Here is a 27,419-nt window from a genome sequence, read left to right as displayed (position 1 = left end):
GCACTTTGATATTACACTATGTTTTTTAAAATATTATCGATATGCTTATCGACTTTATTATAGTGTTTCGATATGAGAGCATTAATCAAAGTAAATTCAAATCGAATTTTGGTCAATAGGAGGGCGCAAAAACAATTATCACTTCTCAGAAGTCAAAAATCCACGTCAAAAGCAATAAAATCGTGTCGGCGAATATTCTCAATGAAATATTAAATGCAAATAGCTAGTAAATGACTAATTCATTTAACCATCAATAATAAATTTGCAAAGTAAAAATTGAAAAGCGGTTTTTCTACAGTTTTTATAGACGTACAGACAATAATATTGACTGTACAATCTACTTGTATGCTTCTCAACAATTTGTATAAAGAAACAATAAATATTTTTCTAGTATTATGTCAACTTCATAAAAAAACAATTCTTGTAACATTAAAAAACAGTAAACCATTGAATAACAAAATATATTTTTTGTGTATGTTTTAAACACATGATATAATTATAACTATTCTTACCCTTGTTCAGACATTAGCTGTAATGCTACCTAAGACGAAAATAAGCGTATTATTATATTATAATTAATTACTGGATATTTTAATGTAATCGTAAAAAATAAATTATAATTTAAACATGTTAGAGTTCCAATTTCTTCCAATATAATTCTTTTGGAGTCACCTAATATTTTTAATCTGATACTTCATTCCTAAAAATTAGACCTATATGGTCTAATTTATTAAATATGGGTTTCAAATAGATAGCGATTTTTAAATCCTCTAATTAAATTAAATTTTGCACTCTCACTCCAAAAAGTCAATTTGGGAAAAGTAAGGTATGATTTTTCCTTACTAAATATTACTTTAAATCTAAAAGTATGTACTAATTTGCATATTATATGGATTTATGTGATGCAAGTACATATTATCTTGCAAATATTTTATAACCATCAACGTGCCTCAATGACATTGACACAAGTTCACTACATGATTTTTCAAGAGTTAAATCATATGATTATTACCTATATATATTAGTATACAATTTGTGGGTTTTTTTCCATTAATTTTTCTTTTAATTACTACAGTTGATATAAATAGTAAATAAAACGAAGTATAATATTGTAGACTAGACTTTATTATTTCCGAAATATTACATAACAGTCTCCCATCGCGTTGGGAGATGGAAACTAAATAAAATATACAAGCAAACGCCATCACTTTCTTTTCGTAAGGAAGTCACATTAGCACCTCGCAAAATTTAGCCACGAGCCATTCACACACTATAACATTTATTTACTTTTTGGCTTTAAATACACACATCCAAACAATTCATGGCTATAGAAACATCCATTTATTTCACATGATATTTCAAACGAACGACTTTGGTAATCTTTTCTTATCTAGTACTAATAAATACTAAAACACTGTTTCGATTATTTATATTGCGTTCGATTGCACTAAATTACAACAAAACAATGGATGAGAACAGTGATGCTATCTTTAAACATTAGTTTATGTTACAAATATATTATTATATTATTTATAATATAAGTTTGGAAGGCGTGAGACGATTTTATGCTTGTTAAATAAACGTATAATATTTTTCTTCTTAACATTAAACAACTATCTAATAGGAAATATAAAATATATTATCTCGTTTTAAAGAAATTAATAATGGTTTATTTTATAATATAAAATAGATACTACTACCCTATACCGCACCGCTCTCACTATGTCTATAATGATTTTTTTATATACTGATATTAAATCATCAGTTTTCTTTATCACTGCAAGATGACTCCGAAAGTTTGCGATAGTTCCAGTAATCTGAAAGTAAAAAAATAAAATCCATAAAATAACAATCTATATTTTAAAATTACAAATAGCAAACGTGAAAATCATTGACATTTGCTATTAAAGATAATTAAAGAAGGAGGTACAAATTTTAAATGAAATAGTTAGTATGTCTCAATAAGGTCCTTGAAACGACAAATGACTTTTAGCAATGAAATATAAATCTCTCATCCATGATTATTGTAGACCATGGGCGAATAATAATAAGTGGCTTTAAACATGAAAGCGATATCTGCCACACAAAAGGGTTGCGCAGCAAAATATATAAAATCGTGCAGGACACCCAATATTGCACAATAGGCACAAACCTTCAAATACATAGCTACAGCCATAAAAATACATACGCCGAAAATAATATCTTCGACCAGAATCAATTACCATTGTCTTATCTCCGTAGGGCGTTAACGAATAAGAGTGTGTTTCCGAATACAACTCGTTTGGTTGTCAAATATCGTTAGCGATTTGTCAAATCTTTTTCAAACGATCGATATGAAATGTCTGACACCTGGTCACATCAGCGTCACAGAGAGCAATAGAGAGATCATCATGAGATCACCACATCATTAGCTGACGCAAACCACAAGAAAAACTCGACACACCATCAAAGTTTCTAATTTATCGCAAAAACTTTTTATGTAATACCACAATATGTTTTAGTTCAATTTAATACTTTTTAAATTGAGTCATGTATTATAAATTAATTATATTTTAAATGGTTAATTTATACAGTTTTTAGGTAATAATGGTACTTGAGTTTAACTGTTTCGGGACACATAATGCACTCATTATATTATAATTCATAGGGATCCTGATCAGTGTAGCATCCACCTGGCGATGATGGTCACCGACACGTATTTGTGGGTGCATCCATGAATTATTTATCAAAACATTATGCATATAATGCGACCGCATTGTGGCACAATTAACATATTTATTGGGAGCGTCCGCGTGGCGCGTGCCACATTTGCTCCAAATGTTTACAGTCAGTTAAACCAGCAAAATAATTGAACCAATTAGTATTGAACAGACGAAACTTATCGATTCTAAAAAGCATGCTTATATTGAAATACATATATGCAAACACAATTACATATACGCTCTTTACTTTATTATTTATTAAGACCGGATTGAAGCCGAAGACAGGTCACAATATATTTTTTTTAATATTCGTATACATGGAATGCTTTTGAATACTTTTGGGTGCCATAAAACGGACTTAACCCGATCCGAAAGCACCGGATATATTTAAGAAATTCCACACAAATCAATGTCAGCGACTTAAATTTTCTTGAATGAGTTTATACCGCTTTGCCGCGCTTTTTGAACCTTATGCCCTCATACGGGTGACCCACGACATCTGTCCGCCAGGTTAATTGTTTCGTGCGGCCCATCTGTGACCCACCTTTCTAATTAATTCACATAGGGATCATCACGGCACGCGTCGTCGCCCCCATAGCGTACGAAAGCCAAACTTATCTGATCGATCTGTGTGTAGATATATAAATGTGCCGAAACCGTACCACATGACAGACAAATTTGTTAACCCCTACTCATAGTGAAACGAACCCCTTAAATTCCTGGAAAATTGCAGCGTGTAAAACAACAAACTTGGTTTGATAGCAGGTCAATTTCTACTTATAAAATAAGATATGCTACAAAATCTAACTGCAATTCTACATACAAAAGTATTTTCATCAACGATAGTTTGCAAGATCTCGTGACGAGAAGAATTCTCGGAATTCCAGAGAGGAATACTTGTTATTTCAATGATACGGTCAGATCAAAATCACTCGAGTAGTATACATTTCAATTTGATAACATCGATGTGAAAGTTATGTATTGATTTGGGAGATTCGTGTGTGAATAAACTGCGAGATACAGATGTGTTTTAGACACTGTAAGTGCGATTGTCAAAAACAAAGACGGTTATAACATTTCTGATTTAAGAAATATTCAAGTGAAGTAAGTTTTGTTTGATGTGTTATAAACAATAGTGGAGTAAAATCCTATCATATGGATGAAAGACTTTTAAAACCAAGCGTCCTTCGAGCTACGTTAAGACTTTCATCCCACGTGGGTTATGGATGCACAATTAATTAGAAAAAATTGCCGATTTTTCCTAGAGAATAGAAGTAAAACACCACTTTCCGATTAATTTGGGACATGCACAGAAAAAATTGTGTTATGGCCAAAATGAGTAGACAAGCCAAGCCGGATATTTCCGTTCCTTCTTATACCGTTGGCATCTGAAAAGCTCGGATGCGGGAAAAGTATGTTGAAAGACGGAAATAAAAAGAAAGAAGAAGCGTTTTCGTTGGTCCTTCAACTCCGATAAGACAGGCGGCCTTCCCGAAGTCACAAGTAAAATAAAGAGAAATTAAAAACAACCACATACATAAAAACTGGTTGATATAAAAGATAGTGTTTAAAGAGAGCTCTTTTTATACTTTATCTTAAAATTATCGCCAAGAATTGTAATTGATAATAGGAAATATTGAATTAAAAATATTTTTAAATACTACATTATTTCTGGTATGACACCCTATATGATTATAAAAATGTCCAGAACTCTTTTTTATAAATCTGTTACAGAAAGATTGAGCTTAGTATCCTTATACAAATAAAGTTATATTTATTTATAAACTATGTAATACTGAAATAAGTTTTCGAATATTCTACGTATATAGTGAATAACGTTGAAATCATGATTTTAGATCTATATAAAATATTTGTACTGCTGGCAAACGAATTTTAAATTGCTAAATTTTGGTGTCAATGATACAGTATGCATTTCGAATTGTTCTCCATAAGCGAAAGAATTCGATAATAAACTTCGATTTTTGTTTTTAATATATTTAATATTTGATACATTATATTTATTAATAAATATTACTGTATTATAATATAATTGATATCCAGACGATGAAAAACAGTAAATAAAGCAGATTATTCTTTTTTAAATACCCACTTAAAAAAACGAACATAGAAGACAAGTTGAAACTTGGAGAAACAACGATTACACACGGGGTCGGTGGAGTCTGTTAGCTTCTTTGTCGAAAGAGCAAAAAAGAGATACAGATTACGAGTGAGAGAGAGAGAAAGGTGAGCTTGAATGCGTAACTCAGGTAGCAGCTTCGAATTATATTCGTAAACCGCACCGCCAGCGCTGGCAGATGATTTATAATCGAGATTTAAACATTCCAACCTAACAAAGAAGCGATTTACTCCAACAAAAAAATATGATGTATGCTTATGAGTTGAAATAAAAAAATAAATAAGAAAAACATTACCATACAAAATAAGCATGTGATGTTGAATTAAAAAATACACTATCGCATTATAGTGAAATAATGTTAGATAAGAAAAATTGTATTTCTAAATGAAACTATAGAGTAAAATTATTACATATGGTTTGTAACTACAATATTTTTAGCCAAGACTCAAACCAAAAATTGTGAAAACACTGGTAAAATATATTTATTAAATTTGAATTTAATCAACAGATGGCGTCTATATGACGTATATTATTATTAATTTAATATTTAACATTTCGTGTATTTATTATTTCCACCGTAGGATTATACAATAAAAGTAATTTAATGCAAGACAATTTTTTACGTTATTAATTAATCATTATATTGACGTAAATATGAGAATATGTTAATATATATATGTATTTAATTGTCGTAAATATATTTACACGTGTGATTTTCTAGGTTCGCACAATAGCTAATATTTTACTGGATTTTCATTAGCTTTTCAAATTTAAAGTGCACTGATAAATACATAATTTTCTTGTTTAAAATAAAAAAAATGAATTTATCGGTGAAATAGGTACAAATTTGCCTAATTCATGAAGGGTGCAACAAGCCTATTGCTTAATTCATAAATTACGCAAATTGTCTGCTGCATGCGTGAATTGGGCAGAAATTGTTTTGCATTAAGCAAAGTAGAAAGTAGCGCTCCGATGGAGTTTTTTGTAACTAGATTATATAAAAATGAAGCAATCATTAATTAATGATGATCATCTATAAATATGACGACATACAAATTTTATTATTAGGAATTTTGGTACAGGTTAAGTGCTTTGGCCAGAACAGTGAACACCCCATGATGCGGAAAGTTATTCATAGGTTGTTCACTGTTATGACCAATGTTGTTATAGTTTATATCTTTTTTTATTTCAAAATATTTGTAACCTTTTATAAACCTGACGATTCGCAACTATAAAACATTATATTTGGCTTAGTTTAAAAATCATTACCGGAGCGCTATCTCATTAGCATAATGCATGCATTCGGCAAATAATTTTTCTAATTCATGAATGAGGCAATGAGCTTGCACTTTTCATGAATTGGGCAATTTTTGCCTATTTCACGCAATAAATGATATAGCATATACATATATAATTTCAATAAATTACTTTCAACAATTTTATTTTTATTGTATACTCCAAAAATATAGATGAATATGCGTATGACAATTAGCGTGTTCTTGCCGAAAGAGCCTTCAATTATTTATTATACAATATAAACATATAACTACATTATACGACTCCTTATATATATAATTTATGAAGTTTTGTATAATCAATAACATATTATCTAGACACGTTTGCGAAAACTGGATACAATAAAAGAACTCTCGATTTAATGTTTATTTCAAATCCCAAAAGGACCTGACTATCAAATGCTAACGCCCCAAAAGCACAATAACCCACACACTTTAACAAAGAAAATAATAATCGGTTGCGATGTAAACGACCTTTAGTAGCGATGAAGTCACCGGTTTTAATTTCAATGCTTACCATATCATATTCCTCTAAAGTCTTCAGTTTAAAGGTACACAACTCGTATAATTTCGAACGACTATTATACTAATTGCAAGTTTTTTTTTCAACGCACAATTAATGCTATGGCTCGTTAGATTTGAATCAATCATGATCGCGTGCAAAATATAATATTTCATAGGTACACTACACTGATATTAATATACAAAAAAAAACAATAATGTTTTTGAGAATCGTTTGATCTATACATATGTATATATAGATAGTCATTCACAATCAAAATGTAATTATAGGTTATCAAATAACAATTTGTGTGAGCTTTGATTTTTTTTTAAGTCCCTTTACTTCAAAAAATGTAAGAGTTGAAGGCCAGTCACGACACTTAGCTAAAATCACGAAATGTATGTAAAACACATTTTCGTGATGGATTTGATGGCATTGTGTTGTATAGATGAAAAGTCGCTCTCATCAGTCAGAATTTGTTTTTATATTTTAAAACATATTTAATACGCTTAAGAGACGCAAAAATGTCGAATGAAAGAGTAAAACAACTTAAGAATGAGTTCAAAGAAATAATGAACACGGCTTGGCCATGTAAGGTGGAGGTTGTGGGTGGACAGGACTCAAGCCAGGACCCAATGACACCCGCACTGCAATAGACAGGATTCGGTGAAGGCATCTTTGAAAAATTTAATTAATATATAATTATTTAATATTTGAGAGCCGCTGTTGATCGTTCGTATACGCTTATATAGAAGTACACAACCATAACAATTACATACATATATAAAAAAATAAAACAATTTCGCCTTCCACGCTCGGAATCGGTCATAAATGCAAAATTATTCATGATTACCCTCGCAGCCACTTTTAAACAACAGTATGAAAATTCGCTCTACCGTGAAACGTATTGTTTTCAATCTCAATCGATCGAAGGTCGATCATTAAAACGAAACTGATATTTTTCGGCGGTCGATCGATCGATAAAGTCTCGATACATCTGTACTCTCGCAGCGCAGGATGTGCGAGAGATGGGATAACTCCAAAAAGGAACCGGAAGATCCCGAACGTGACGGCAGATGATGATATACAGTGAATGTTCAATGAATGAATTAACAAATCGTGCGTGTCACTTCCTCTCTCAGAGATTCAGAAAGCAATTTCATAAATAAAACAGAAAGCGACGGTGAATGGTAAATCATATTGAAGAAAAAAGACTCGGGCGTATCTGTTCAGGTTTGACGCTACCCTGATCGTCGATGTCTTTTGCTTAGCAATATATTGCATAAAACAACACTTGGAATATTGTGTAAGAAATCAAAAAAAAAGTGTAATTTAGATATTTAATAAATCAATGATGTAAACCACCCTTAAAAAACACCGCAAACTTTGCGGTGTTTTTGAATAATTTATTTTAACCACTTAACAACCGCAAACGATATAACTCGGACATTAAAAAATATTAAAATAATTTTTAAATCTGATATTGTTTTCGCAAACACACGTGAAGAGGTTAAAATAGAGAATTATTTTCTAGGATTTTTTTTCCAAAGAAAATATTAATTACCGGTAAAATAAAATTTATTAATTCCATTTAAACAGTATTATATATAATATAAGTGCCGTATAAACTATACAACATGTATGTACAAAATTTTAAACCCTAATTATATATATATATATATCACAAATACAATAAAAATGCACTGAACATAAATATTTTCATGAACAGTAGACTAACAAATACAAAATCAATATTCATGATGTAGTGGACTACGTTCAGCTGGTAACTTCGGATTAAGCCATGAGACATTAAGAAAATGACATCATGTTGATATAATAATGGTATGATTTTGACCGATGTCTGGCAGTAAAAGCAGAGTGAATCACGGGTATTGCGTTAATTATGCTCATTTTCGTTCTGCGAAATTAATCATATTATATAATATAATAATAATAATTAATCTTACTCAAAGAAACGACGTAATAAATATGGAGATTGATTGAAATATATATAAAGATCCTCCTATAATAACAGAAAAAAATAATACATACTACATTGAGAGTATAGAAGAGATTGAGAATTCAATACCCAAGTTTAATAATTTAGTACAATACAACAATGAAACATTGAATGTAAAATTTAGTAAATTTAAATTGAAACTTGGGAAATACTAGGAACTAAATTACTTTATTTAGTGAATTAAGCACTCTCCGATGGAGCAATACGTGATAATATAAAGATAGCTACTATTATACTCATACATATATAAAATAATAAGTTGCAGTGGCAGTGGCGTAGCTATGGGGGGGGGGCCGCCCCGGGCGGCACTTGCTTGGGGGCGGCATATTCGCGATGGGATCGTCTAGCGTGGTTCTTAACCCTGAATGTACTAAAACATATATAAATCCACGAATAACAAGAGCTTAATAATAACCAATTTATTATTTTAAAAAATGCTGATTTTATGACCCTGCAAAAAATGTATGGGGGGGGGCGGCAGAGATCGCCCTGGGCGGCACATACCCTAGCTACGCCACTGCGCAGTGGGAATGCTCGTTGCTGAGCGTTCCCACTGCGACGGCGCCGACACGATTTTATTGCTTTTGACGTGAATTTTTTACTTCTGAGAATTGTTTTTTGCGCTCTTTTATTGGTCAACATTTGGTTTAGATGTGCTTCATTTGATTCTCACTTATTATATGTCATAATATTGTTATAAAAAGTATTAATATGAACGCTAGATAGCCAAGCAGCGTTTCCCTGAGACGGTACAATTTTATTGCTATTGACATGGATGCGTCATTTAATGAATCTTAAGAAAGTGGAAATTTATATTAAAAAAAAACTCCATGAAAAAGCTAAAACGGCGTTGGGTTTCGTAATCATAAATCATAATGATAATTTTTATTGCTTTTACTATAACATATTTTGTGACGAATATATTAGAATAATTGATCGATTATTATTCGATATTAGAATAGTTGAAAATAACCAATATTCTAATCACATACCATCTTTTTTTAGGCAAGCCAACGTTTTACAGATAAAAAAACAATAATTAAAACTAAATAAAATATATACTACAACTTGAGAGATGATGCAGTTTTTACTCAATTTACATGATAATGGACGAAGTAATTGCTACCATTTGTCCATTTTTAAATTTCCTGAATCCAAGTTAATTACAGTAGCACAACCCCTAGTTTTATAAAGGTTAATGAAATAACGCTTAAAGGCGAAATTTCAAATGCATCAATTCATCATTGTGAATATATCAACGGTTCCTACTAAAACTATAGTGCAACTGCAAATAGCCGCTTAATCGCTGAATTAAGGTCATCATCAAATATAAGTATAATTCTGCTGAAGTGACGCATGTACATATATATATAATTTAACTAAGATACACGCCAGTGCATTTCGCACATAAAAATCAGTGTTGCGTAACGCTCTCAATTGCAAAAATAAAAATGATTTGCACGCGTCCTACCATTCTACCAAGGCTGAAAACTGTCAATTGCCAAATCGAAAAAAATATGCACATGCACTCGAATGAAGAGAGAAGCCTTCTGTGCGCGTATCATCGGGTTAAAATTAAACAGCTGCTTCTGCATATGTTAGGCAGCTAAAGTCTACCATTGTCATTGATGACACACGATATACCTTTCGCCAGCAAATATTTCAAAACAGTTTCCGTTAGGATCAGATGTTTTTGGCGGCATTATGTAGTGCGAGCGCGTGCTGAAGCAGACAGACAAGACGACATGTGGATTTTTGTAGTTTTGTAGGTGAGCCAGGTGGTAGAGAGCAGCTGAGAGGATCCCCTGCCCCTCGTCCTACCCCCGCCGCCTCCAACGTCTTTTGGAACCGTCTCCGAATTTCACAAGAAGGGATCAGACAGCATCTGCCAGGAGGCTGCGCCCGCACCTTGTGCTCCAGTGACAGGTATGATCAACCAGGTAATCACAAAAACTCGTTGAACATGAAAGAGTACTACACCTTAGATCGACTATCGTCGATCTATCCATGATAGAGTAGACGGTATATTAAATAGTCGTATAGATGATTAGTATCTAAATCTAAATTAATAAGATTAGTGAGTCAATCCTTGCGATGAAATGGTTGGCGATCCATGAACGGTGTGTGGAATTCCCGCCAAAATAAGATTGCACTTGTATGCATAAGTCGGTGAATGCACAAGAAAAGGAAGGTGAACGCGGAAGACAGGTAGAAAAGGAAGGTAGTTCTCAGGGCGCCCCTACTATTATTAATCTCAAACGGTCGTAATTTTCGAGCTTTAACTATAAAAAAAATCAGTTACATATATTAGAAGTTACAAACAGGGTTTTCTATCATTTTTTTTTACTTTAACACTTAGATTTTAATCTAGTAGTAAATTTACTAATTATTTAAAAATAATATTTCTCTCTATATTTTAGTTCGCGATTGTTTTGATAATTATAATTTATCACTATATAACATCTGGATGCAGAAGTTTAAAAATATTGTATAATCAATTCACACATATGAGGTTAGGCATTAGTTGTATAATTATAAAACAGAAAAACTGAAACAGCAAAAACTCTCGTACGGTGAGCTCTGGCGTCATTAAATTTTCGCAGATTATGTTTGAAATATTTTGGGCACCGCAACGTTTCAATTGCAATTATGAGCTATTGAGCTATGAAATATGAATTTGACTGTCAGAGGTAAAACGCCATATTGCATAACAATGAGTATACATATAATCAAATTTTTAGTAAAAGTCGAAAAGTAATGTCAAAGAAGGGAAAAAGAGCCTATATCAATAGTTTTAATTTCTACCGTAGTTTAATTATATTGATACAAAAATTGTTCTAAAAATAGATTTTATTAATATCACGGCTAAGTTCGTTGAATTATTGGTTAAAAAAAAGTAAAAATAAAAATTGAAATAAAATAATTTAAAATTAGATTGTGTTATCTTATGACCGAATTCTATCAATTGTATTTTGGTATTTTAGCAATGAACGATAATGTATAATACAATATGCATTTAAAATTCGAATATAAAATATCCTCTGAATTTATATGTAAGTAATGAACACTATAATTAGTGTTAGTATCATTGCTATGATGAGTTAATCGGAGCATTAATGACCTCTTATATTCCGCATCATATTTTCATTATACTTGCAGGCAAAGAGTTATAATAAAAACAAGCATTTGAAGATATAATCATATTAAAATATTATTTACATTTATATAAATAGGATGTGAAATTGCGGAAACTATGAGGAAAACTAGACAAATAGGCACAAAATGACTTGTTATTATGCGGACATGGATACGCTCTAAAATCAAGTAAAAGTTTGTTTGACTGGGATCAACAATCTACTAATTAAATCAATTCCAAAGTACGAAAATTCGTGTACCGATTCAATCATGACAAGCTCATTTGTGTCATAACATCGCCAATAAAGAGACGCACGTGACGAAATTGATATCAAGCACGTATATATTATCAATTAAAGTAATATTTTAACAATAGTATCATAATATGAAACACATAATTAAATTTAAAATATATTAATCTAATCCTAAACGCTTCGAAAAATATTGTTGTATTTTATAAAACCTGACTTATAAGAAATTATTTAACAATTAACGCATTATCAAAGTATGACTCATTTTTAACGCTCTGCACTAACCCCCTTGAGATCACCCGCGATATACCTGGTTAATGACTCATTTCCAGTAAAACGCACCTCGATTCTCGGACCCGTCATGGTCTGAGTCACTGGCAAGGAATCTTTCCGACACACGGTCAGCCCCATAACTCAAAAGCGATTGCAACAATATACTTTAGTGAAAGTCAACGACATTTTTATTAAGAAAAAGAATCAACGATAAAAAATAAAACCGAGAGCATCGAAATAACCGATCTGCGCAGTAAGAGGCAATCAATCTTCGCGAATTAATTTACTTTGCTTTGATTGAGATTCGATATGTGAAATATCCCCATGTATATTTATTTATAATTACATATTTTGCAAGCTGCGTGGATGAAAAAATAACACCCGACACTCGGGTGTTATGTTACAACGTTACATTGTCTAGCGTTGACATATCATGTCAAAGGATTTGCATGATTGCAAAAAATACATTTTAACAGGAAACAACACACTGAGTCACGTCTTTCTAAAATATTAAAATTGAGATGAAATAAATGCATATTGTATCTGGATGTAACATTTTTCGTTACCATCATAGCTATTATTTATTTAAAAAAAAACGTTGCACACAGCTTTTAAATTATTATTCTCAAACAATCGGGTTTTATAAAATACAACAATGTTTTCGAGCATTTCATAAATATTTCTGGGTATCATATAAAAGATTATGTATTTCATGGGGAAATATGTATATACAAATATTTCAGGTAATATATACTACTTTTATGTATTACACTATACAATTTTTCATTAGTACCCTATATTAATAGAAACAATAATTATTATATTTACTTGACTTATGACTTTAGCTACAGATGGTCCGAATTGCATTCTACAAAAAATTTAATCTGTGTTGTTCTATAATATATATTTTACTCATATTTTATGACTACGTAGAATTAAGACCTATGCTACAATTATCTACAACTTTGTTATTGTTTCAGCCCCAACTGTTTTTTTTACACGCCAGCGTTTTTGAGTTTTATTTTTGCTAGCGGCTGAATTAATCTAGACCTTTTCCTTAAATAAAATAGCATTTTGTGATTACAATATCACTATGCACAAAAATAAACACCTACATGGTATTTTAGAAATTGATAATGTGAAGTTAATTTGTAAAATATATACAAGTTTATTTGTTAAAAGTATTTCTGTTATTATTTATTTGTTATCATTTTATATTGCACTTATAGTAAATTATAGAAAAAAATCAGTGATTCTCAACGTGTTATTGCTTTGATTTATTTTACTACTTTTTTGTATTAGTATGTTTTAATAATTTATTTTACATATGTATTATATATTATTCAGGTTTTGTGGATTTTTTTATATTAATACAAAGACTTTCAAATCTTTTTTATAAAATATTTTTGGTTATGTTGATTTATTTTCTACTTATTTGTATTCTTTTTTACACAAATTATTTACATTAATTCAAATAAAATATAATGTGATGTAATTTTATTATTTTTATTTATTCAGTTATATATGTAAATATATAACTATCTGGGGTATCTCAAAACAGCGAAAGATCGACCACCGTACATGTACGGCGATACTCCTTAAAGGTTTAAAAACCGGCCCCTAATTAAATTATTATACACATAATAATTTATAATTCATAATATCATCGATTCTCAGACTTTCAGTCTGGTAGCTAATCCTTACTTGTAGGTATTCATTATATCTGATGGGATTACCCAGTTGATACAGATTTACCCCGTTCTAAGACACTGGGCTTACGCCTGTCAGGTTACAATGGAGTATTTAAAAATAAATAAATTAATATTACACATCTTTTTTTAATAATATCTACAAAATATTCCTAATTAGAAATTCATTTAAAAGTTACATTAATAAACTGCTAGAATAAGATATTATATACATATAAGTAATAGTAATTATATTAATGGTGTTATTTTCATCGACATATATAATTAAAATTAATTATATATATCAACGAAATTAATACTATAAGAATTAGCTACAATTTATTATTTTACTCGCGACTATTATCATCCGTTACACAAGCATTTGGGTGTTTATTGTTATATTTTTTGCGTTGCGACCAATTGAACCTCAACATAATTATATAGTGGTGTATGAGTAAAATATATGTTTAAAATCGTATGTTATTTCCTAACTTGTGATGACAAACAAAAACGCATGAATCATGTTTGTTTGCATTAAAATTGCACTAATTAAAAAGTGAGCGTTCATGTTCTTAGATTTAATCACATTGATTGCAAGAGAGCATGCTGAGATTATTCCAAGAAGTTGATCGACCTCCGTCAAGATATCCTTTCTACTCAATCCTACACAATCCCGACCTTTACTTTGCAAGCGGAAAGGTTCTCAAACATATTTTCGTATTAAACGCAGCCTATTAAAGAGTCCTTTTCAAATCTATCTAATAGACTAGAACGTCTTCAGGACAGAAAGCATGAACAATCGCCACAACACCTGGACTTTTGATCGTTCTGCCGACATTCCCACGACACCGACTGCAATTCGGCCGAAGGTCGAGTGGAGTAGTGCTAAAAGACAAAATCCGTCTCGGTTTGTTGCGCACTTCCTACCGCCACACCACCAGGTGTATCGCGTTTCCTGTCTAGCGACCGGTCGTATACCGTTTCATGGCAAAAGATCTGTTCTGGTGGTTGCCAGATTACACCAAATACAAGCAGTGGCGGAACTACAATTTTTAAAAAATTACCTTACTCCCAAATCAAAAAGAAACATTATCAAATTGATAATGCTTCTAAAATGAGCATTGGGCATTTTTTCTAAATTTATATATTTTTATTGGATATTCACTTTATTTTTATGACTATATAAAGTGCAGGAACGTTATTTTTGTACTAAAATATATGAAGAGTAATGTAAGTAGAAGGAATTTTGAGAGAAAGTTGCATAAACTGACGAAGTTATTCATGATCACTCAATAAAGATTAATTGGCAGCGCAGCATTTATTGTTATGCACTTTAAATATATTCTCAAGAGTTAATTGGTAGCAGGATTTTGTTCTTGTAAATTTTACTTAAAAATAATAATTTAATACAGCGTTTAATTTAAATAAAAATGTTTGTTTAGCGTCATGCATTCCTTTTAAAAATTAAATCTAGCTGGTTGTTGACATTTACACAACAGTAGTATGCACGTATGACTAAATTTTCAACAATTAATATTGACGTGAATTCTGATGTTTATTTTAACTATAATTTTATCTCTTGCACATAGGATAATTATGTATATTTATATTAAAAAATATCCCTTTCTTACACTATTGTGGGGTCTTGCTGTATTATCCCGCCACTGGAACCAATTATGGCATCATAGTTGCGATGCGGGATGGCGTGATGAGATCTTGGCTCAGACAAGTCTGCGATTATGCCCGGTGGCACATAATATAACATAGCGAGCTTCTCAAAATTGGTCGTATATCTTTGATTACCAAATAATTAATAATTCATGCAACTTTGCTATGTTAAAATACAAAATGAGATTGGAGCAGTGCGAAATTACAAGCGCAAATGTATTAGTAGCGTAAGCAAATATAACCAAATAATTATTCTAGTTAAATTCACACTTAAACAAAGAGTTTTGGAAGCTGTGATTCAATGCAACGTCGCCGATCGGTCGCAATCGGATGCGATTCGATAATTTATCATAATCCATACGATGTAAATTTGTATTAAGACACGCGATTCGAACATCATATGCCGTTTTTGCACAGCAATTTCACCACAGGGCATAGTGTCTAAACACTAAATTGATGATACACGTCATCTTTTGTGTGCAGCAAATTGACGCCAACGCTAAAATTCAGCACGTAGCTAAGAGCTACTACCACTTTGAAGAAGAGAAACGTCCAAAAATTAATCCATTGTTCCGTTTCGAATATGAAGATAAGTGTCGCTTAAATTCATTTGATTACTTATAAATATATATATATATATATATATATATATATATATATATATATATACATATATATATATATATATATATATATATATATATATATATATATATATATATATATATATATATATATATATATATATATATCTGTATGTATATATATATATATATATATATATATATATATATATATATATATATATATATATATTTATTGATTTCATTTGCAAAAAAATAGGTGAATATTTATACATGTATGTATATTAAAATACAATTAATATTTAAAATATAAATGAAATGTCGGTCATATATCTTATATTATCAATATATTTGTGATGTTGATCGGAAATCCCTGTTCCTTTTCTCACTACCTGCTTTGAATGTAGTTGTAAATTTAGCGTATTAAAACCACAACATGTTTTTATAATTGCAGCGGTTTAAACCAGTAAAATATATGTATAAATTACATTTTAACAAAAATTAAAAAAATGATAATTCTAGGAAAATGAGAAATCATCATTATGCATTTTTCTATGGAAATCTTTTGTTGAGCATGGGAACAAGTGTATTGAAACTAATGGCATGGAGCACTCGCACCTGCTTTTTTTTTGCTTCCGATAGTGTAATATTTCAGTAACACTATTTTTATAATAATATTGTATTCTTACTTAAATAAAACTTACTTTACTAGACTTTTAATAACATAATTGTCATTCAATACAGTACAGGAGCCAGAGATATGGACAGGTATAGATTTGTACAATGCTTGGATTGGTTCATTGCACCATTCTCATCAAGTGGTTCACTGCTTCTTATAAAAATTCGATATGTTTATAAACAAGGCGCCGCCGATTAGCATTCGCAGAGGATCCAAAATAAAAATACTACAGCGTGCATGTTATGTCAAGAAGGTGCAATGACCCACGACGAGTGCCGTTATCGCAAAACATAGCCTTTGCTGGGTGTGTGCTGCAGAAGAAAATTGTGGTCTTCGGTAAAAAATGAGCTATTGCAGCAGCTCGGACGGCTGGCTGCGGTGGTTGAATAGAACGAGCATAGTTATCCAAAGAGGAATGAATAAAAGAGAGAGATGGAGATTTGCGGCACTCGCGAATGTGGAGGCGATGCAAACGAAGAGGGTTAGTTGAACTCGGAAAGCAGAAACGCTCAAGTGATTTTATATAAACACATATAAATACATGGAAGTCCGTATACACACATGTGCACAGTACATTGACACGTGCATCTTATCGATATTGACCTTTTGGAAACAAACAACCATAAAGCCAAAGTACATACAAATTCGACGCTCAACGACGAAATCGTGGATTGTAGATCATTTTTTCCTATTGTATGTAGACACATATCTATTGCTCTCATCTCATGAATTAAAAAGACAACTATAGTTTATTTTTAAAAGCGCATCTTAAGTACATTAAACAGAATTTTTAAATTATTTGTCATACAAATAAAAATCTATTTACAGAGAATGAAATGTTAACCTATCTATTCCTAAGCGGGGTACATTTGAACCCCAAATTCTTGTTTTTTTAACCGTTTATTAAATATTAACAAAATACAGCTGACATTTATTGTAATCCATAAATATATCACAATGAATTGAACGCGAAAACTATTATACATTACATTGACATTTATTTTATTATTACATAAAATTTAATGGGATTACTTTGTACTCCATTACGGTCATCAATCCCATTATTGTAGTTTCTATAATCAAAGGTTCACGACAATATAAAAAAATAATAGAAAAACTCAATTATTAATGTCACAGTACATCTTTAATAGTCTGAGGCTATTAAGATTATATTATAAAAAAATACTTTTGGGTCAATTATAAGAAATATTTATTCTTGTGTTATATAAAAAGGACAACTTTTCAGAGCGTTCTACCGATCCGGATGTTTCTTTAAGAAAATATAAACATTCAATATAATTTCTAAATATAAATGGAAATAACAATCATATAAGATGTGTATTAAACTCATTTATGACCGACAAAGAAACATATAAAGTCGCGTCGACGTGAGATATTCTTGACCAAAGAGCTCTTAAAATTGATTATAAAATGGATAACAATGTGTTTCATCGCACATAAGTGGTAACCGATGTGGGTAACATATTTCAAGAGGACTAGAGATTCCTTCAACATTAAGAAAACCTTTAAAAGTTTAAGATTTGTCTTGCTTTTAATATAAAAATAAGAGAATATAAATATTATCCATTGCACTTTGGAAAGCGATTCTTCAAGTTGATGGAATAGAATATCCAGAATCCGGACTCCCCAATAAGTACAGTTATCCGATATAGTATTGATTTGTTCTTATTCAGGAATGTCATTTAAGGAAGGAGGGCAGGTGGGACATTTGCCTCAATTGAATTTGGTCAAAAAAATGCATGTCATTTAATTAATATGAATCTTAATGAAATAAAAGTCCCTGATTCTAAACCAGAAATTATCGGGCTATCGCAGTGGGTACGCTCGTATCGAACGTACCCACTGCGACGCCGCCGACACGGTTTTATTGCTTTTGATGTAAAGTTTTTACTTCTGAGAAGTGATAATTGTTTTTTGCGCTCTCCTGTTAGTCAAAATTTGGTTTAGATATGCTTCATTTGATTCTCATTAGACTTCTTTTAAACGCTAGATAATCGAGCGCTGCACTGCTAGAGCGACGGCAAGATTTTATTGCTTTTAACGTGGATTTTGCGCTCTCCTATTTGTAAAAATTCGATTTAGATATGCTTAATTCGATTCTCACTAGTCTTAATTTGAACGCTAGATAATCGAGCGTTTCAACTGCTAGAGCGACGGTACGATTTTATTGCTTTTGACGTGGAATCTAAATATGGACCCCCTTTAATTTAGCCAGAAAAAATGAAATAGTATGAATCTTAATGAATTGGAAATATATATAAAAAAAACGACAACTGACTGGGAAAATTTTGCCCCTCTCTGGAAAAATCTGAAATGACATCCTTGTTTTCATCAAGGCACTCGCATATAAATATTTATTAATTATTCTGTGAATATTTTTTTATTTATTATTTTTTTTTCTGCACAGGATGCACTGGCGTTAGGCTACTACGATCTGCACATGTATTTAAATAAATAAATATATGTAAAATAATTATAATTTAACAGTCAATAAGTCTTATTTGAAATGAGCTGACTCTGGCACTGTTTATGTACGCTTATTCTAAAAATAATGGGCGAGCCCCCCCCCCCTCCCCCCTCCGAATAATATATAAAATATAAAAATATAGTATTGTAATTCCAAATAAAATTTCAATAGATGAGCTTGACATTTTGATTCTTCAAAATCACAAGTAAATTAAAAAAATCGCTTGTAATTTCCAATATCAAAGTAATACATTTTAGAACACAGCGACTAAGGAAACTTAATAAATTTCTCGGTAAAAATGTTGCTAACTTAAAAAAGGGGCTTGATGTAAAAAGTTTTCAAATAGTGCTAACGAAGACAAACATTAAGGAATAATTAATAGAAAACAACACATTCAAGATGTTCTGGCCTTTGTTTCTTTTACACAAAAGGTTCCATGGATCCCGCAAAATTGACGATGGGGTTTTGGTGGAGCGCGAGGCCGGCTATTTAGGTACACAAATTTTACAAGATCCACAAAGTCTGAGACTGCAAAACGATGAAATCAAAACAAAATTTTGATTTCATCGTGTTTTTTATGAGAATAAAATATCGCTCAAAGTCTATAAATTTTAATTTTACATTTTGTAATAAAAATAATATTAACGCGTTTTAATTATTTTTTTCTTTAAGCGCAGGCCCTATGAGAATCAGTTGCGTATAGATCTACATATAGCAAACCTTTGATTTAGATACTGCCATTCGAAAATAATAAATTATTCCTAAAGATAGGAATGATTTATTATTATAATACAGTGTATTAAAATAAAATTTTCACTTCAAATATAAGATAGTTCACTTTATATGTGAAATTACACAATGATTCATAAAAGCATTTTTTTTTTCATAGAAAATGTCGATTTTTTAAGGATTTACTTTAATAGAATATACTTAAAATATGTTATGATTGCATACTGATAACTTTATATCGAATACATGATATTTCTTGTATATAAATAGCTACAAAAAATGTCAGTAGATCACTGAATACACACAGTGAATATTGTAATATAAATAAATATTCCGCATTATATGCCTTATAATACATATGCACACATGTCTGCGTTGTATAAAACATAAATAAACTTTGAAATGTCATCCTGAAGTGTATTTATGCATCGAACGTTCAGACAGATGACCCTTCTCCAAGACTTGACCTCCGGTTGAATTCGAAATTAAACTCTTAACACATTTCGGTCATTTTCTCACGGATTTCGTATCTAAAACTATAAAGATTTATCTCAAAGATTGAGCCTCTTAAAAAGTAACGCCATTATCTAATTGAAAGTGGCACTCAATCGATTGCGAATCGGTCCCAATCTAAAGATCCTTTCAGTCGGAATTACCTCAAAAGAGTAAATTCCCACTGTGTTTTTTTCATTCGAGTCAGAAGCTAACAAAAGATTTGACCGGCATCGAACAAAGCCTAATTCGCATTCAGTCACACTAATCGCAAAATAATTGTGAATGTTGAAAAATCGTGACGATAAGGATACGCAAACCTGCGTCGACTTGCTCATGACTAAACGATGATATCATTAGCTCACCTGTCATTTGTGATTGTCTGCCGTTTTTCAGGTACGACTTCTCGCCGGTCATCTTGAGCGACTTCTTCGGGCTGACGTACTCCGGCCGCTTGTTCTCTTTGTTCCTCTTCGATTTGAAGCTGATGTCGCTCAGCGCCAGGTTGCTCCGGAGCAGTGTTATTTCTACGTTTTCTTTGTCTTCAGATTTCGTCTTTTTCGGCGACCTCCTCTCTCTCCGCTTCTTCGCGGGGTCGCTGCACAATATGTCGAATCCCCAATTATCCATGAACCTTTTTCTATCCATCTCGAACTCTTGAGCCAGCATCATCTCCGTGTCGTTCCTGTCCGGTTTGCCGAAGAGACAAACCCGATTTCTAGACGCCTCTGCGATTTCTATCGATCTAAATATAGAAATCTCTTCCACGATGTCCAATTCGTTAGGCCTCATCATAAGTTTGTCAATCGTCATTACTTTAGGGTGAGCTGCAAGATAAGAAAACGTTGTTATAATATGAAGCACGTAAAATTTTTATTTTGGACGGGCTGAAAAGTTTGTTTTACCGATAAGGAACCCAATTCCCACGTTCGTCACACTTGGAAACAGTCTACCACATTGCGGTGAACACCTGCCGCACTGTAGTAAAGATTAAGGGGGAATACTTATTAAACATTGAAATGTAATATCCACGCCCTCAAAACAAAAATGGCAGGGACGTCATTTGAATGCGTTTGCTACCCCCTCCACCTGAATTTGACCAGAAAATTACATTTCATTTAATGAAATACTATGAATCTTAATGAAATCAAAATATTAAAAAAAGGACTACTAACTAGCCAATTTTGTCCCCTTCCCCCTGAAAAAAAAAGCCGAAACGATGTCCTTGATTCTAAACCAGAAATTATCTAATTATCCCTCAAATAAAATTTAGAATAAAAAGTCTCGAATCTATTCCGAAAATATTTTTTAAATATGTCATTTCAGTGAAATTATATCGAAATGCATTTTCACATGTAGATATATATTTTTACCAGTGAAAATATAATTTATCTGGCAGGTGCTAGTAAAATTACATGATTTCAACTTTTCCATACTAGTTAAAATAAATTTAAGTATTGATCATTATTATTTCACATGCGATGTATAAATGTTACAATGAATGTGTATTTTTCAGTGAAGTTATATTTTCAATAATGAAGATCAAATACATTTTTACCAGTAGATATATATTTCTACTAACGAAAATATAATTTAACTTATATTATATGCTGCTTTAAAATGTAAAGTTACGAAACGTAAATTTTGTATTTAAACCCAAACATAACCCAACTTAATCTAATGAAAGTTCTTGGACTGTATAATAGTTTTAGAACTTTCACTAGGTCAAGTCCAAAATACAAACTAAGCTAGGGGTAAATAAGATGAAGGAAAAGTACAGACGATAGCTATTCTTACAATATGATAGCTATTCTTACCTATATTACTACGGATATGAGAGAATTGGTCAAAGTGTATTCAAACTGAATTTTGGTCAATAGGAGAGCGCAAAAACAATTATCCCTTCTCAGAAGTCAAAATTTCACGGCAAAAGCTATAAAATCGTGTCCGTGCCGTCGCAGTGGGAACGCTCGATAATATGTTTCATAAAATTATCATGTATTATAAGTCGTAATATTGTTATAAAAAAACTCATTATGAACGCTAGATATCAGAACGTTTCTACTGCGACTATGACGACACGATTTAAATGCTTTTGACGTGAATTTTTGACTTCTGAGAAGGGATAATTGTTTTTTGCGCTCTCCTATAGCTCAAAATTTGGTTTAGATATGTTTCATTCGATTTTAATAAAAAGTTAAAGGTATAAACTGCGAGTTTCCACTGCGACGGCACGATTAATTTAATTTTGACGTGGTTTCTAAAAAGGGAATTTGGCCAGAAAAATGCATGTCTATTTTTTCTCAAGTTATTTAAAATTATTTCTTGAAATTAATAATATTATAAATAAAATAAATAAGAAAAGTCAATAAATAAAATGTATTTTATAATATTATAATATAATATAATAATATAATAAAAGAATAAATTAAAGAAAATTATTATTAATAATAAGCTTTTATAATCTAATAAGATTGATATTAGTACATTTATTGAAGTATTATCAATTAAATTCCAATCATTTATAAAAATTAAATCCTTACAATAAATAAATAAATATAATACTCACATTTTTTTAAAATAAATATATAATTTAACTTCTAAAGTTAATAAAATTAATTATGCCAAAATAAAATTTATTTCATATAATATAGAAGAAATAATTTTTATATTATTATATTTAATGAACATTAAATTATTTAATTAAATATATTCATACAAAATGAATATATTTAATGAAATAGAAATATTAAAAAAACAACCACTGACTGGCCAACTTTCCCCCCCCCCCCCATGGAAAAAGCTGAAATGACGTCCCTGAAAGGGGGATAAGTAATTGTGAATGAATAAGTTACGTGACAGCGAAATCAAATATGTCCATAAAAAAGTAAATCAAATACTTCATTTTTTTACCGATAACGTTAAAAATTTCACACTACGCGGCATAATGAACTCAATTTGATATTTATGCGATTTCTGTGAATGTGAGGTTAAGGATATATTTTCATACCTGAACGTATATTGCAGATTTTTAAAATCATATAATCATCACAAAATAAAACTAGGATAATGGCTGACGGAGGGGGGGGGGGATATTTTTAAGTTTTGCAAATTTGGCCATCCCTGTTATATGTATATTTATAATACTCATCAAGTCAGTTTATTTAGTATGAGATTAAATTTTATATAAAAATGAAATTATGTTTTTAATTGTTTTTTCCAGTTAATTTATATTGTTTTTATGTGCTGTTATATTATGGCTTGGGATTTTAATTATCATTTTAATATCTTATTGAGCACCGCGAAACATCACGTTTCACAATATTCTTCCACAGTGCCTTATAATGCAATTTGAAGACAATCAAGTGTTTTTTTTTTTTATTATATCTTTTGGTTCGGGCATATTTATATTGAAGTTGTCATAACATACATTTTATGTGCAATATCTCTCTCAATTAATAGTTATTTTTAAGGATTTTGAATTCATAAATATGTATAGATATATGCTTTTATAGAATGCAGTCATTATGCTTCTATTGTCTTCTTCGCGAGAACACAATATCAAGCTTCTATTATGAATTCGTGAATTAATTATTATTATGAACGACGAAGAGATATTTTTTTGACCAAATCGAATCTTTTCCTGATAACTATAACCGCAAATCGTGTGAACAGTCGAGCATTGATTTTCCCATTCGAATATCAGGCATCTTATTACCTGCTATATCTACAAATTAGAAACACGAAACTGTCAACACGAGACAAGTGTCACGTGGATAACAATGGACGTCTATCGTTCATTTGCATTTTTTCGATTGTGTGTGAATGGCTCAGAGGTGTAAAATTTAAATAGGAATAATTTAGTAAGTTTTAATATGTAAAAATTAAAAACTGTGGTGTTCTACAAGGATCAATACTAGATCCAGTAATTTCATTTATACACATATAAGCAGACAAGCTATTTATATAAAAAAAATTATATTCAAATATTTTTTATCTGCGCAAGCGCAAAGCAACTGAAGCGGCCATGTATGTTTTTACAGCGACGCCATTTTGGATCGTGTCGAACGAACGGCATAAATAAATCGAATTCATTTTCGTCATACACGAATGCGGGCCTATTGATAATAACTCACAATAGAGCGGTCGAGTTTTCGCAAAATTTTCAGAATGGAATGTTATTATTGCTATGGATTCTCACATTGATGGCGGCGCGCTCCAAAGTCGCCTGGAGGACATGAAAAATGCCATTCATATATTGTAGAAATCGCACTATTATACTTAAGATACACAATCACGGCTAAAATACACATAATTTGCGTATTGAATATAACAGTGGTAAACAACATTTTTCGTCTAGTGGCATTAAAAAGATGATTGCATGGCTAACTAGCATGCATATTATTGATAATCGTATTATTTCTAAATATTTTCTAATAAACTGCAACTTCACTTGAATAAATACTTCCGGAAAAACTATTATTTGTCTAGACTATAAAGCTACTTAATTTATTAAATTAGAAGTTGTACTTAAACTGTCACGTGGGTTACCGCAGAGCTCTATTTTAAGACCTACTTTAATTTGACAGACCTCTAAACAAATTAAATTAAACTTTTAAACTAACAATGAATAATTAACACATAGGTATTATTTTTTTTTTATTAAATCTTCCGTTATAAGATACGTTATAATATTTGGGCCGGCCAAATATATTATAATCTATAGGGGCGGCATTTTATGATCGGTCGGGTCATAAAATCCCCCCCCCTCTAACTACGCCAATGTGTACTGGTAGTTTAATAATAAGGCCTTTTTTCAGCGTCATATTGATTGTATAGTAAAAATAAATACAGATTAGAATATATTTTCAAAAATGCAAAATAAAGCGCTAATGAATATTTTTAAATGAAATAAATCTCTAACCAATATCAATAGTCTTAGCATTATACATAACACTACTTAATTTAATAAAATTAGGGTATGGAATTTTAGGGGAAATCGGAGTAGTGAGAAAATCGTCAAATTCGTTTAAAAAATATGTAGAATTTTCGAAAAAGTCGAAATCGGTAGATTATTAAACGACTCATGTACATTTATATATTAGAAAAACATTGGCTTGAAATTCGTTGGAAATACTGCTATAATAAATTGATGTATGCTTAAAGCTTTCTTTTACTGTGATGAACACCGAGTCTGTACATGTATTCTTGTTGAATAAAATGTTAATATATTAGGTATTCCTCTTCATAATAATTATTACAATATGTAAGTAATTATCGAAAGTGACAAAAATATGTATTCGGTAAACAAAACTACGATTTTAGATGTTGTAGGTCGATTAAGACGCGTTGCTTTTATTAAAAAAGGTTTATCTGCCTAGCGCAAATTTTCTATCAAGAAGTTTGCGTATCTGATTTTTTTAATTAAACATTTTTTTTAATCTAACTGACGTGATTTATCGTTTTGGGACTGCTGCTGTTAGTTGCCGATCCCTGTTTTTATACTTAATAAAAATAAATAATTAAAAATACCGATCGAAATAATAAAAAGCAACTTGATAAAAATTTTAACGTGGCAACATTTAAAGCAAAATTTATACGATATGCAATATAACACTCGATTTTCTGACCATATATTTTTAATTGTGAATTAATTTGAATATTATATTACATTTGATTAGTGCAACATAGAACATAGCACTAAATTTGATGGGCATTTGTTTTATTCTATTATTACAACAATTTTTTGCGTATTTTTTTAGATAGTTGCCGATCCCTGTATTTTCTAAAGAAAAATACAAATCAAGCGATTAAATTTTTAACGTAATATTTAAATGAAAAATATTTAGTAATGCGATGTACAATAACAATCGATTTGCTGACCATAAAATTTTCAGACGAAACAGTGTGAGAGTTAATTTGAATATTATATATACATTTGAATAGTGTAAAATAGAACATAACATTAAATCGAACGGGCATTTGTTTTTTCCTATTATTGCAACATTAAGATTATGATTTCATACGCGCAAGGAGGCGACAGGTGGGAATCGTAAGGTACCTGTTGCACGCACCGATCGAGTTTTGGCGAACAAATGTCCAATTTGAATTTGGCGACAGACGCGTGCGACGTACGAGTCACGTGTGCGTGACGTCACGTGCTTTGCGGCGGCAAAGCGCGAAAAACAAAAATATTCACATAAACTGAGGCTAACCTGCGACTTGTTGACTCAAATGTTGTAATAGTGACGATCGTCGATGGTTTTGCAGTTACTTTTCGGAAGTAGCACTCGCGGAGATCGCGAAAGTAGTTTCCCGCCAACGAAAATCTAACAAGAGCGAACGATACGCAGAACACGAAACGACCTGTTAGCGCGACGGACGCCACGCCACTGAATCGCCAAAGCGTACGCCGGCGATCGCAAAATCCAACCCGTTCGCGGCCAGCTGAAAAAGCCAGATTTACGGCGTGGGTTGTCTATTCTCTTACGAATCCGGGTATTGTCTATTGATTGAATTATATTTTTTATACAAAATTTTTACCTTTAATATATTTTATATCCATAATAGATAACCAAAACATGACAATACTGTATTTAGTGGATAATTCGTACGTTGTTATAATAGTATTTTCAAGATTTTTCGAAATATTTGAGATTATAATAGTATTTAAAATGACTACATAGTAACGTTTATATTTGTATTTCCGTAATAAAATTATTGAACTCATTTTTTCTGTTAGACTAAATTGATAATCATTAGATGCTGGTATCTCA

General features: G+C 31.1%; 1 protein-coding gene across 1 annotated transcript; it reads right to left on the bottom strand.

Moving 5' to 3' along the window:
* Window positions 1-1,107: 1,107 nt before the first annotated feature.
* On the bottom strand, window positions 1,108-27,037 carry LOC148236486 (uncharacterized). Its single transcript, XM_088182419.1, has 3 exons — window positions 26,859-27,037; window positions 21,009-21,470; window positions 1,108-1,817 (listed from the first exon to the last, which is right to left on the bottom strand). Exons 2-3 carry the CDS (start codon window positions 21,454-21,456, stop codon window positions 1,762-1,764), a joined length of 504 nt encoding a protein of 167 aa, XP_088038545.1. The 5' UTR covers window positions 21,457-21,470; window positions 26,859-27,037; the 3' UTR covers window positions 1,108-1,761.
* Between the last annotated feature and the right edge of the window lie 382 nt (window positions 27,038-27,419).

This window comes from Plectrocnemia conspersa, unplaced genomic scaffold (genome assembly GCF_051122295.1).
Source record: "Plectrocnemia conspersa isolate PC_06_02 unplaced genomic scaffold, ASM5112229v1 ptg000003l, whole genome shotgun sequence".
NCBI lineage: Eukaryota > Metazoa > Arthropoda > Insecta > Trichoptera > Polycentropodidae > Plectrocnemia > Plectrocnemia conspersa.
Note: the sequence above shows the minus strand (reverse complement) of the source record. Positions and strands in the feature narration are given on the sequence as shown.